The sequence below is a fragment of the Bremia lactucae genome, linkage group LG7 (assembly GCF_004359215.1).
Source record: "Bremia lactucae strain SF5 linkage group LG7, whole genome shotgun sequence".
Taxonomy (NCBI): domain Eukaryota; phylum Oomycota; class Peronosporomycetes; order Peronosporales; family Peronosporaceae; genus Bremia; species Bremia lactucae.
In genome coordinates this window covers 51059-64824 of record NC_090616.1, presented here as the reverse complement: position 1 = coordinate 64824, position 13766 = coordinate 51059, and the positions used below count along the sequence as shown (strand labels likewise).

Genomic DNA, 13766 nt, shown 5'->3' with positions numbered 1-13766 from the left:
ACAGCTTCTGCTTTTGGCATATGCTTTTTCTTTTTGTTTGTCTTGGCTATCAGCCATCATGTCACGTACATGTCTTAAGACACTAAATTGTATTGCGATAAACTCGCTTACTTGTTTCCAAATGGTAAATAGGGCTAATATCAGCAAGCTCATCGGCTTATTCTCCCCTACCAGCCCTAAGCCACGCAGTGGTATCGTTAACGGAACGCGTGGGTGGGTGAGGCCGTTGACATAGAGCGGAGTGTAGCCTGTAGAGGCATGGACAGCGTTATTTAACGCAAATTATCCCACTGGAAGCATTGAGCTCCAGTGCTTTGGTGTTGGAACACACACACTGCGTAAAATGTTTTTAATGACGCAATTGACACGTTCAGTTTGACCATCGGTCTGCGAATGGTCTGCAGTGGACATATCCAATCTGGTACCCAGCACTCGGAAATCGATTGCCAGAATTTACCCGTGAAACGGGGGTCCCGATCAGAAACGTTTGCCACTGGCAAACCGTGCTGTCGAAATACACGATCGATGAACAGCCTTGCTGTACCTTCACCATCAATAGTATCCGGCACGGCCGCTAAGTGTGCCATTTAGCTCAATCGGTCAACAAAGACAACTATGCCGGTGTTACTGGTCGAATCTTTCGGTGGACCGAAAACAAATCCATACTAATGGACTTCCAACACCCTATGGGTACGGACAGACTTGCCAGTGACGCAGCAGCATGCGCCGAGGGCTTAACCCGTTGGCAAGTTTCGCACGTGCGAACCTATGTGCTGACCCATTTATAAAGTTTGAGCCACCAATAAATCTGCCTTACAGAGCCGTAGGTCATTTCTCTACCGAGATGACCACCAAGGACAGTATCGTTTGCCTCATAGAGGAGTCGGTACTTCAAATCCTTATCATGAAAAACAACGACACGCGGAGGGTCCGCAGTGTCGGTGCAATAAAGCAACAGATCGTTATCGTTAGAAAATCGATGTAACCTTGCACGCAAACATGCCGGCAATTCAATTCCTGAATTAGAGTTCTTTAGAGCTCGTGGTAGAGCTACACGCTGCTCATCCTGGGTGTAAGCCGAACGGATAATTCAGGAATAGGCGATATTATAGTCATTAAATGAGAGAGCTCATAAACCGGCCTGCGTGACAACGCATCGGCCAAAGCATTCTGCTTGCCGGGCTTATACTTCACCTCGAAGTTGTATTCCGCGAAAAAGGATAGCCATCGGGCCATTCTCTGTGAGATGGGGCGACTTAGTCGCCGTGTGTAATGACGCGTGATCTGTACCATCACAAACGGCTTAGAGCCGAGCAGATGAACTCTGAATTTGACGAAAGCATACTTCATAGCAAGTAAATCTTTGTCATGAATTGGGTAGTTCTTTTCCGCAGCTTTAAGCTGTCTAGACTCGAACGCAATAACACGTTCATGCCCATCAACATCTGTTTGTAACAGAGCACTGCCAATAGCAAAATCTGATGCGTCACAGACGACACTGAAACGCCAATTTGGGTTTGGCAGTGCCAGAATCGGGGCATGGATAAGACTATCCTTAAATGCTCGAAAAGCATTATATTCGGTGCTAGTCCAGCACCATTCTGTATCCTTTTTAAGGAGATTAGATAATAGCCTAGCCATATTAGCGTAATGTTCGCTATATTTGTGTAAATAATTGGCGAGACCCAACCACTTACGCAAATCCTTTTGGTTTCTAGGAACCGGCCAATCTACTATGGCTTTTACCTTAGCGGGATCCGCTCTTAGGCCTCACTTCGTAAAGAAGCACCCTAAGAAAGGAATTTCTTCTGTGTCAAAAATGCATTTGGATGCATTGGCATACAATTCATTTCTGCGCATACGCTCGAGCACTGCTCGCAAATGGTCGAAATGGTTGTCCATATCCGACCGACCCTGCTCCGCACGACTATGGACAAAAATTTCATCAAAATAAGTCTGTGCATAACCTCGATGAGGGCGGAACAGTTGCGTCACTAGACGATTAAATGTTGCCGGAACGTTGGAAAGACCTTGATGCATAACCAGCCACTCCCATAACATGCCGCTTGGAGTGCTAACCGCTGTAAGCGCGATATCGCTAGCTCGCATGAGCAATTGGAAGTAACCATCGACTAAGTCCAATGCACTTTACATTGTATATCACACCATATTGTTCTGAAGAATATCCTTTCTAGGGGTTTGTGCTGGTATAGTGACGGCATTAAGCTTATTATAAGCATGTATAATGCGTCATTTACCATTTGGCTTTTTGACACAAAATGTCGGTAGCGAATGGGGAGATTTGCTCTCTCGTACAATTCCAGCCTCGTGCTGACACGGAAGAAATCGTCAATGACGTCACACTGCTCCCTTGGTAAAGGCCATTGTCTTGTGACACAGTATTTGGTTCCCGGAACCAAGTCAATTTCATGACGAACACCTCTAACCGGAGGTAAAACAGATGGTAGTCTCCAGCCTTTAAGGCTTGGCCGCACTCATCAATAGACATTTCGTCTATCTCTAAAAGAGCATGTAACGAAGGGATTACCGCAAGGCTAACTCCCCCCTCAATGTTACCGGTTACACCATTTACAAGCGTGTGTAATTGCTCACTCGTATCACTTTGTGAGGGTATACACGCTTCGTGTCCATCCTGTCTTGGAGTGGCGACAATACGCCTCTTAGAGGCCGGGACATTCACGTCCCTAAATTTCAAGCCTGTATTGGTTCTATACAAGACATGGTGTCTAATTTGACATGACAAGGAGCTAGGTAACTCAACTTTTTATCCAGCGAACGTTTACGTGTCGCTTCACGTGCATTGGAAGGGTTTGACCCAAATGCCCCGGCGAACCGCCAATAGTGTCACTATGGACATGCCTCCTCGGCCAACCACACTCGGTGGACTTAGTTCGTGCCACTCCACGTATCTCAGGGATATTGCACCCTTGAGGTCCTGGCGAACCGCCAACAGTTTCACTACTGACACTCAGTATGATGCCACCTCGGCCGACCATACTCGGTGGACTTAGACGTGCCACTTCACGTATCTCAGGGATATTGCACCATTGATGATTCGGCCTTAGGCCAATAATGCTTTCAGCATTCAGTGAATCGTTATTACAACGAGTGTCACTCGACGGAGTACGTGCCGTTCCACTTATTTCTGCTGAGTCGGGCTCAGAATTAACGTTTTTAATATTAGAGTTTATTAACGCAGACATTCCAATGCCTAAAACACTGATAGACTCATTCAATGATCCGCGCCAATAGCTCTTTAGTTGCCTAGCAAAGGTGGGTTCATGACTCTCCAAAACTTTGCTAGGAACATTGCGCGCGACGCCTAAGGTCTTAGACCGCCAATCGATCCATGGCTCAAGGTGTTCTAACCAAGCCATACCAAGGATGAGATCATATCTCGAATCCAAATCAAGGACAAAACAGCGTTCCATACTGTCAAAGTCCAGAAACTTTATACCTAAGTTCAATGGAACTTTTGGAAAGTGACACGAGTCCCAGTCGCTAAGCGAACAGTGATTGTATCACCTTCATGCGCTTTAAGCGCCTCAACGTATTGTTGACTTCCTTTAAGGGAAAGGCGTCGAGCATAATTGCAAGACGCTCCTGAGTCACTTCAAAATTGACCACGGCTTATCAAAGCCCTTTACAGTCGCTTGAGCGACTAGTAAGCTAGGCTTGTACTCTCGCGCCGTGCCATTAAGCACCAAGCTAATCGGGGCTAGGTTCTGTTTATTCTCACCTCCTAGAGGTTCAACAGAGCCTAGTCTTCCCCAGTTGAGCGCCCCGCACCTACTGGGTATCGACGTTTTCCCGCACCGTACCAGATCTCTGATGTAGGTCGGAGTTGGAGCTCTTTCGAGCTTTACGCGAATTTCGTAGGGGGCAGGCCGGACGTAAATTCGTGCTTCCGCACATATATCATCAACGAATGGTATTATGCTGTTCCACAGCTTGAAGAGCCTCTTCTCCTTCCTCAACGTGGCTTAAATCCATGGGTTTCTCTCTATTAGACGGAACCCATGTGCTCGAAGAGCCCTTTCGTTAAACAGGCGTGCTAATGCGAGCATACTTATAGTCGAACTCGGTGCTATGGTAACTTCCTCTTCGAAAGAAGCAGGATGAGATCGGAAATTTCTGTCCGGGCAACGCCCTCATTGAGACCCTTCATAAAGATGGTTACTACAATTGCTTCTTGCGCCGGGTCTTGATGCATAGATGCAATGAGAGTTCTCAACTCCTGGACAAAGTCCCCTAGAGTTCTTTTACCCTGTCGAGTCGCTAGGTGCCGTGCTCGCATGCGAAAAGCCTGATCAGGCGGTGCAAACATGCTGGTTATTTGCTGTTTCAGCGAATCCTATGAGGGAAAAGCGTCGTTTATAGACGTGCTGCGCGATAGTGCCCACTCCATGGCACTACCTCCAAGTTTGGAAATGGCCATAGCCACCGTTTACCTTCTGTTTAGAACAAGGCGAAATCAATGGACATTTCCATCTGCTTAATCCAAAAAGGGAGATTTTCTCCCTCTTTCCCTCAAATGTCTCTGCATTTACAGCTAGAGGGCGAGCCCGCGGCTCTGAGTCAGGTACAGTGATGAACCGGGTTGGCATAGATGCCGCTATGTGGTCCTGTACCTGACCGATCAGGGAGGCTTCGTATCGCATGAAGGCTTCAAGACTTGCATGCAGGACCTCTGGTCCCTTGAAGATAATAAATTCCACGTGTTCAAGCCCTATAAGGTTTTTAGCTTGTCATAAGCGGCGCGTTGGCTTATCACAATTCTAGAACCTCTTCCATTTTCGTGAGGGCTTAGTCTTGTAAAGACTCAGGCGTAGATTGACTACGAGTGCTACCAGGTGTAGCGGAGCTACCTCGCTCTTAAAGTCAGAGGAAGACTTTCAGACTCAGAAAGTCACTTAGTATTATTGAACTAATGGGTCTATTAACTCAGGGAGTCGTACAAGCTATTAAAGCTTAAGAAATCCTAGTTTAAGGGATTCAGGGGTTCGTAGAACCAAGTGGCAACTAGTGCCCAAGACGGTATACCTTAGAAAGGCTTCTATCTCTTACAGATCAACGCGCAAGCCTTAGAAAGGCACTTAACGTCAAAAGAGGAACTGCACTTTATTTAATTATTTAAATCTAAAAACCTTACCATAGCTATTTAGAATAGATTTTGGACGCCAGATTTATATCAGGCGGCGACCACATTTGTTACCCATAGTAAATGGGAATTAAGTAAACTAATTTTAAAAGGGTATTGTACCCATAAAGTAAATGTATCACAACAACGGTTCTCCAACCAATGTGTGCCCCATTACAATGGAAGTACTAAACTTGCTATTAAGATAAAATTGACAAGTACGTCGCTGTGATAGCTGAGCTCGCAACGATGTTGTCAGCATGAGCTTTTCAAACCTCTCAACTAGCCTATTTCTGTCGAGAATTCGACCAATGTGGCTCTAGGTATTGTTACTAAAAAAAGGCAGTAGTTAAGAGGATTCGTTGGCGAGTATTGTTGTCGAAGTCTCTCAAAATAATCTGAAGCAATTAGCAATAATAATGAGATTAATTGGTATTCGTAAGGTCAATTATTGCAACAGGGGCTCTCGATAAGTCGATAAGAAGATTGCGCTAAAGAAAGCATGGGGTTTGAGAGAAAATGAGAATAAAGCAAAGCTGCAAAGGCAGATGCTTACGCAAGATAAAACGGGGCACTCCTCACTTGTACTGCTTCAGCACAAGTCCATTTCGCACTGCCTCAGTGCGAGTGGTGCCTCACGTCACTTCACCTACCCTAGTACGTACTCTCTTTAAAACGCTTGCTTTCGACAGGGTTAATCAAGAACTGTATTAATGTAATTACGTTCTTCTGTTCTATCTACTTAATACCAATTTAATAAAAACTAATACAAAACATGTAATAAAGTCGTATCTGTCTTTCTCTTTGCGTGCGTCCAGCGCCGGCTGGACCGCGGAGAAAGTTGATATAATGGTCTATATCTACCAATGGATAAGCTTTTAGAATATTACCATGTAAAGTAATATTCTCCAAATATTCTCCACCTTTTAGATACTGATTTAAACTTAAATCAGCCAGTCAATAGAGCTAATGTCTTATTGCATCAATACTACCAAATTTGGTATTATTGGAACTATTTAAGTCAAAGTTAATAAAAATAATAATCTTGCACCTTTATTTATTTTCGTTAATAGGAAATAATATTTACTATTACTCTTACACGTTACACCCATTTACACTAGAGATTGAAGTGCAAATGTAGTGGTCATTTAGCAAAGCACTTCAACGAAACATCCTATTTTCTCAGTTTAAATTCCTACAAATGGATTTTTAGACACGCAATTATTTTTATGAAAGCGACATAGCTGCTGCTCCTCAATTTCGTCCCCAAAGTTGAAACGCAGCTACGCTGAAGGTGCTATGCTTTCTTAAAACGCAGCATTTCGCTGTGACTCGAGCCTTTTATCTCCTAGCGTACGCGGCTAAATACAGGGCTTGTCAACGACTTTATTTGAACCATTCAACTCACTTCGCTATGAAAGCAGCTGAGCAATTTTGTTTGCTGGACCATTTTTGACAGATTTACTTTAAACCGAGCTCGATTTAAGCTACGCATGCACGAGCTGAGGCCTGCCTCAATGATGACACCAGATGAATCGTAGCTGCATCAATCAATACTTCTCTGGGGTTCTTCAATTCTTCTACTATATCCATGCATAATCGGCGCACTATCGCTTATTTTCGCAGCAAATGCCTTCGAATTGAGGATACCAATGCTTCCATTATTGTCTCTAGTGCACCTCACCATACTGCACCGTCTGATTCCTCGCTAGAAGCGAGCAAATTCCACTTATTCAGAAGCGGTGTACTCTTCAGTAGCCCCTCGGCTTATAAAGTCTGAGAAGGATCCTCGTCTACCAGACCATGGTCGTCGTCACCTGTGACACTAACAGTGGAGACACTTGGCAAGCGTTGGGCTCAATTGTCTCTCACGCTATGGGCGTCTACCAGCCGTTGTGTCGCCGGATGCATAAAAACGTAGTAACTTGACCACGCTTTCAGGTGCGTTTGTTGACATTTATTGGTCAGTATTATCATTTTGTAAGTATTAGCATGTGCAAAACGCGTCGTTTCTTTGTACAAGCCGTCGATATTTGCTTTAGCCTCGCTGATATGTTTTTAAAGTTCTAGGCACCAGATTACGGTAGCCAGCAGCCGCGCACACCCAATTTAATGGCACTTGCGCAAGAGACGAGCCTAATGTTCACGCGTTCTTGGAATCCGCATGTATGAAGTGCTCATTGATTAAGATGCTTCGTGAAAGGTGCACATTATAGGTACGGCGATTTACTTGTTTTTATGAAATTATTAGGCTTGTTTAAGAGATTTTTGTTGTCACCGGACCAACATTCTTTGCCTCGACCGCAAAATGCAAGCGCTTTCGCAACATAATGAGCGGTTACTATGATTTAATCGCTATTGTTAATGGTTTCAGACGTCGAAAGGTCATTGGTAAGGCAGTAGCGCTTGTTGCGGCGACCGTAAGCTCATTGATCTAGTCGAAGGAGTTGGTTTCGAGAGACAACGACGACAAAAGAAGATAGCTCTTTCTATATTCATGCGATCTATAGTTATAGATATCACTTCGTATATTTGCTAAAGCAGGACTCTATAGTCTCGTACGTGACTTTCCGCTGTCGTTTTTTATGCCCTTTCGCTTCAGGGGAATGAGTTCGTTGCTTTTTCCTGAGCTCTTTTTGACTCCATTAAGACTCGTATTCTGACACAAACAGTTGCATTTTGCCGAGTTAATTTTGGAGCCTGACAAATTTCTTTCGTGAGCATATTTATGCGTCCAAACGCTTTTAGAAATTATCAAATTGTACAAAGTAGATTCATTGACGCGCTTTAAATTTTATCCTTAGTTGTATGGTGTGGCCGTCTCGCAGATCCTGCGGCATCAGCGTATGCTCGTCGGAAGACATGTGGCACATGTCCCCAAAACTTTAAACGAACACGATCATTCACTTTTAGAATAGGGCATTATTTTAATCGCAACCAATGTGTTGGTACTGTATCGAAGCGAAAATAAGAGTCCTACTGTCGCTTACGACTTAGCAAAGAAAGTTGTCCCACGAGCATAGATGATCCAGTCTTCCCTAGCATTTGCTTGGAAACTGCAGCGTCGACGCCAAGCTCACTTGCTAACGGACTAAGTTAAAATGCACGAAACTTCTCGTTAAGACAACTCATTTCTTAATACGAGTCTGAGAACGCCAATGGTTTTCACAGAAATCACTGCTTTGGTCCATTCGCGCTGGCAGAAGCTGCGTGGTGCGCTCGATACGAAAGGTCATGAGCGTCGCGTTCAGCAGCGGCTTGAGAAAAAGCGCGCAAAGCAGCAGCGCAAAGCGGCACGCCGGGCTTTGCGAGAGGCCCGGCGCGGGCAGCGCAAGCAGCGCCATGCGCTATCTCCGACAATGATCGGTGAACACACCGACGACGAGCCAGAGTCCAGTACCAGCAGAACTTCCTCCTTGTCCAGTGGTGACAAACAATTGAAAGGGACTTTGAAGATCAGCGGCGAGACCAGGGCTCGTTCTACTGAGAATGACGAAGCTAAGAATTGCATCAGCGTCGCAATGAAAGACATTTATGAAAGACGTTGGGATCTATTGAAGCCCTCGAGTCCTGAATATGTCTGCATGGGCAGTGGTAGTGGACAAATCGTCGAGGAAGTCTTGGCAAACACTGCCATGCCGCAGCTTTCGACAAAGGTAGAACCTAAGATCGAAGCACAGCTAAAACAAGGCGAAATTTACGACTCGCTGGGCGGTTACAGCACTGTAGACGACGAAGAGGACGAGCTGCTAACACGCAATCGCCGAACTAGTACCTCCACGGTGCCATTCGATTGGAAGGCGGAAATGGAGGAATCCATTGAGATAACTGAGGCTTCAGAACCGACCGAAAGCAGTTATTTCATCAAAGAGGAGCTTTTAGAAACTTCCACGGCAGCTTCCAAGGAGACAAATTCAGCTTTGTTTTTGAGCTCGTCCGTGCTCGTGGAAACAAATTCCAGAAGCGAAAATGAAGCAGACGATGGCAGCAGCATGCTCGAGGAGGAGGATTGTCTAACTGTTGTTGTCGACAACAGCTTCAGTGGGCATGGTTCACTACCTCGCTCAACTGCTGCTGAGGAACACGCGAGTGATGAGGTGGCAGCTGAAGCTAAAATAATTAACGTCACCATTAGCTTTAAAGAGGCGCAACTCAATGTGGAGGTCGAAAGTCGCGAGGCGATTGTCGAATACATAGACAGCGCGACTGGTCATAAACTGCTGTCGGAGAGTTTGATAGTGCCCGCAGAAAATGAGGCACGGGAGGCATCGTGCACTTGCTTAGATATCCCATTCGGAGATAAAATCAAACTTTTAGATCAATCAACTCCGAAAAAGTTAGCCGATGCCGAGACGAAAGGGCCAAAAGTGTTCACAATGGACGAAAAGGTGGCAAAAGTGAAGACAGAGGAGCTTTCTGAAGTGGTCAAAAAAGGAGAGACTGTCGCGATCAAGTTTTTCGAGCTCGGAGTTGATGAATGCATGATTCGCCACACAGTTGGCTCGCCGTCCCAGTCATTCGACATGTGTACGAAAGAGTCTGGCGTTTGTTCGCCAGGAACCACCGACGAGTACGCCAGCTCAATCTACGAAAACCTCCGCGCACGTGAACATAGATACCACGTTACCGAAGACATTTTTGCCAAGCAACAAGGCGTGCATTCAAAAATGCGCGCTCTTCTCGTAGATTGGCTTGTTGAAGTGCACCAGCGCTTTGAGCTCGAGGCACAAACCCTCTTTCTAGCGGTAAACTATTTGGACCGATATGTGGCGCAAGTGCCCGTGAAATCACAGCGCTATCAACTTGTTGGCGTCGCCGCTTTATTAATCGCGTCCAAGTTTGAGGAGATCTACCCATGCGATATGGAAGACTTATTGTATATCTGCGAGCGGTCTTACGTCAAAGCTGATCTGGTGGACTGTGAGATGAACCTGCTTAATAAATTGGATTTTAATTTGGCAGTGCCGAGTGTCAGCACGTTCCTGTGCTTCTACCTCGAGCACTTTGATGAGGATAAAGAGCGTATCAGTCAACTAGCCAGCTACTTTGCCGAGTGCTCGCTGCTCGACTTCATCTATGGATCCACATACGAGCCCTCAGTTATTGCTTGCGCATGCTTGGTAGCAGCGTATTGCTATGTCGAGAACCAGACACCGTGTCGTATATGGAATACCCGTTTCGTCGAGCTCACAGGTTACCAAGTGAGCACAATTCTTCCGTGTACACGAGATCTATTGACAGTTTTGATTCAACCAAGCGAGCTAGCTGCAGTCACAACTAAATATAGCGCGAAAGAGTATGGCGAAGTTGCTCAGCTGCCATTGAGGGACCTGAAAGCGCTGTTGCACTGATTCCACTTCCACTCATATAGATATTGTACAAACGTAGCTCGACCGATAACAGATAGTTCTAAATAAGTAATAAAACCATTGCAATTTTTTCCATTCATTCGGCAGTCACTGTACTCGATGTCATGAGCCTGGATACAGACAGCTCATGAGCGCATAAATATTATTAACAGGTTGCCAACCTTGCAACTTAAAATGTTCATTAGATGTTGGTATTCTAAAACCCGTTTCTTGCTGCCTCGCCGAATAATTCATGGATCACGTCGTAATTGATCCTTCGGCTTTTTAATTTCTGTAAATAAGAGCATTAGCGTTAAAACCTTCTCGGATACGGCTCATGCACCATGGGAGCAGCTTACATAGATTGCGTGTTGCGCCGTATCCGCAGGAGGAGCATTTACGTCAACAGTTTTCTTTCTTCTCCTCTTCTTCGGGGCATCAGGTGCTGCCAAGCTTAATTGTCGTTTTTGCTCCTATAAATAAGCAAGCAAATGTTAATAATAGACGCGACATGACGTTAATCGAGACACGGGCAGCCCAGACCGACCTGATGTTCGATAAAATCCGCATTCATCTTCTCCCACAGTACTTTCTTCTTCTCAGCCTCCTCTCGTGTCAGCAGCAGCGAATTGATTTCGTCATCATCAAGATCTGAAAGCGTGTCCGCAGCATCCTCCTTGGCAGTTTTCTCCGAGTTGCTGTGATTTCCAACCACTTTCATTTTTTGATCACGTTTCGTATCTTTCATCGCTTCATCGTTATTATCGCCACTCATTTTTGATCCCATGCTCGATTCATTTTCGGCACTACTGTTCCCAACGCTTTCTGGCCTTCGTCTTCTTACTAATGAGGATAAAAGTTCGTCGTCTGCTGAAATCGTAGGGCTAGTGCTGTTCTCCGTTTCACCATTAACCACATCGTCGCGATGCTTTTCGCATTTATCGGTAGCTTGCGCTGCTGTTTCGTCTTCAAGTGCCATTGTAAGATCCATCTCAATCATCTTGTAGAAATCTGCCTCCTCGCGCTTTCGCATGATATAACGAGTCGACTTTCGCCGCACACAAAGCAAAATTTCCTTGGCTGCCAAGCGACTCGCACGATTTACAATCTGATCATTGGCATTGTCGAATCCATAGTCGATATCCTCTTCATCATCCTCGCCGTCTGAGTTTGCATTGCTGCCAGATTTGGTGCCCACAAGCGCATCAGTGCTGCCAAGAAAAGCCTTAGTCTGCTTTTTCTTGTAATACGCATCTCCGCTCATGATGCGAGACAATTCTTCGTCTTTACAACGCTGCGCTTTCGTCTTCAAAATACTCTTCGTCAGTGCGTCACTGTCTTCGTCGCTCGCGTGTTTTCTAGCTCTTGTAAGCCGCTTTTGACTTCTTTCCAATGGCAAACTCTTCGACTCTAGCAACAGCGTCTCCATGACTTCCTCTTCACGTAGTCGTTGGAAACAGGGTGGGTCACACTCCACGCGTGACATCTCGAGCTTTCCCACTTGATCATACGTCAGTTGTGCCGTAGGCGTAAGCGAAAACTCGTACAGGCGCTGCCTTAATGTGCGTTCTCCAATATTCACGACATCCATGACGTCATGCAAACTGCAAAGAACTGATTGTGAGCGTGCCGCAATGAGCAATGCTGCACCACAAATACCCGAAGGTCGACGACCGGTTTCAATCCAGTCGCGCTTCATCGTCGCGACGAGACGAAGCGCTGTGGTGGCAATGCTATGGGTCTTGCCTGCAAAGTTGAGCTGAGAGGCAAAGCGGTGGATATAAAGCGACGGATCGATGAGCGGCAAGTGAATCTGCAACAACTTGCAAAACTTAAGAAACACGCCACCCAGGACGTAGACATTAGTCTGGAGCTTGTCGGAAAAGTCGACGAGCAAATGCGGTGAGCGCTCGCGCCTGCATACAATGTAAAGGCATGCGGCAATCACCGTTTGCGACTTACGGCCATGCGTGAAATTGCGTTGCACTGCTAATGCAAAGAGGCGATAAGCTGAGTCCACGTAGTGATCGCCGAGGCGGAGCATGCCTGCAATCTGCCGAATCTTCTTCTTGCCACTAGCCAAAGTGTTGGCACGCGATTCGTCGCCATAGTTTCGTCCGCTGGTGCCAATATTTCCGTAGGCTTTGGTAGCGGTGGCCGACACGAATTGCCCAGCGACCGAGTGCGCTCCATTTCCTGACTCTTGAAACTCGATAGTCGATACAATATTGTTCTCCTCGAGAATAGTGCCACAGCTCACACACACGGAGTCGCCGCTCACATCAATCACGTCAATCTCAGTGCAGGAGCACGTGGGACAAATGGTGTTAGCCATGGCTCGCCAAGTTGGTGGTGAACAACTTGCGACACTGACAAACTGGAGTGATACACACAGATAGTACCCACTAGTTTAGGTTGTGAATGCCTAATATGGAGATAATGCAATTTAATTCCATGAACAATCAATCAGTCATGAATTCGTCACCAGTGTAAATACACGATTTAATTTGAAAAAATGATTATGACGAATCTGCCAACTGTGTAATTCACGGCAACCTATGCTTCAATCCTGTATTTCTAGTGGGAAGAGTCTTGCAGCCGTCGTCATAACTTAAAAACAGTCTTGCGACATCGTCTTATATGTAACGGGGTGAATTTGTAACGGGGTGTATCGTTACATGAAATTAACACTTAAGGCAGAGAAGTATTGTTTATTACAGCAACGGGATTCCATTCGGTTATTCATCGTTCGTGTGGTGTGGTAAACTAAACCCTATTTTTATATAGGTACAACCGTCGTCATAACTTAAAAATAGTCTTGCGACATCGTCTTAAATGTAACGGGGTGAAATGTTACATGAAAATATCACGTAAGAGTTGTTGTTTAATATATATCTAAAAGCTAGATAATATTTGGAAAGCTTATCCATTGGTAGATATAGGTCATTATGTCTACTTGCTCCGCGGTCCAGTCAGCTCTGGACGCGCGCAAAGAGAGAGACAGTTAAGACTTTATTACATGATTTGTGTTAGTTCATAATTAAGTTAATAATAAATAGATAGAAATAGTAGAATTTAATTATATTAAATATAGTTTTCTTTCAACCCTCTTTAAAGCAAGTGTTTTAGAGAAAGTCTTCCTCTGATCGTACTTGTGTACGTGAAATGACGTGAGACACCACTCGCACTGAGGCAGTGCGAAGTGAATTTGCACTAAAGCAGTACAATTCAGTAGTGCCCATTTCACCTGGTGGCAC

The 13766-nt window shown here is 45.3% G+C and overlaps 3 protein-coding genes across 3 annotated transcripts; 2 read left to right on the top strand and 1 right to left on the bottom strand.

Moving 5' to 3' along the window:
- Window positions 1-6964: 6964 nt before the first annotated feature.
- CCR75_009460 (uncharacterized protein) lies at window positions 6965-7824 on the top strand (the record flags this gene model as incomplete). The annotated part of the gene is made up of 5 exons (XM_067967499.1): window positions 6965-7081; window positions 7232-7327; window positions 7413-7498; window positions 7536-7581; window positions 7678-7824. The coding sequence occupies 5 exons, from the start codon at window positions 6965-6967 to the stop codon at window positions 7822-7824; spliced, it is 492 nt and encodes a 163-aa protein (XP_067815994.1).
- Window positions 7825-8079: 255 nt separating this feature from the next.
- CCR75_009458 (uncharacterized protein) lies at window positions 8080-12844 on the bottom strand (the record flags this gene model as incomplete). The annotated part of the gene is made up of 3 exons (XM_067967497.1): window positions 8080-10801; window positions 10869-10982; window positions 11057-12844. The coding sequence occupies 3 exons, from the start codon at window positions 12842-12844 to the stop codon at window positions 10727-10729; spliced, it is 1977 nt and encodes a 658-aa protein (XP_067815942.1). The 3' UTR covers window positions 8080-10726.
- On the top strand, window positions 8320-10512 carry CCR75_009459 (uncharacterized protein; the record flags this gene model as incomplete). Its single annotated transcript, XM_067967498.1, has 1 exon — window positions 8320-10512. The coding sequence occupies one exon, from the start codon at window positions 8320-8322 to the stop codon at window positions 10510-10512; it is 2193 nt and encodes a 730-aa protein (XP_067815941.1).
- Window positions 12845-13766: the final 922 nt, after the last annotated feature.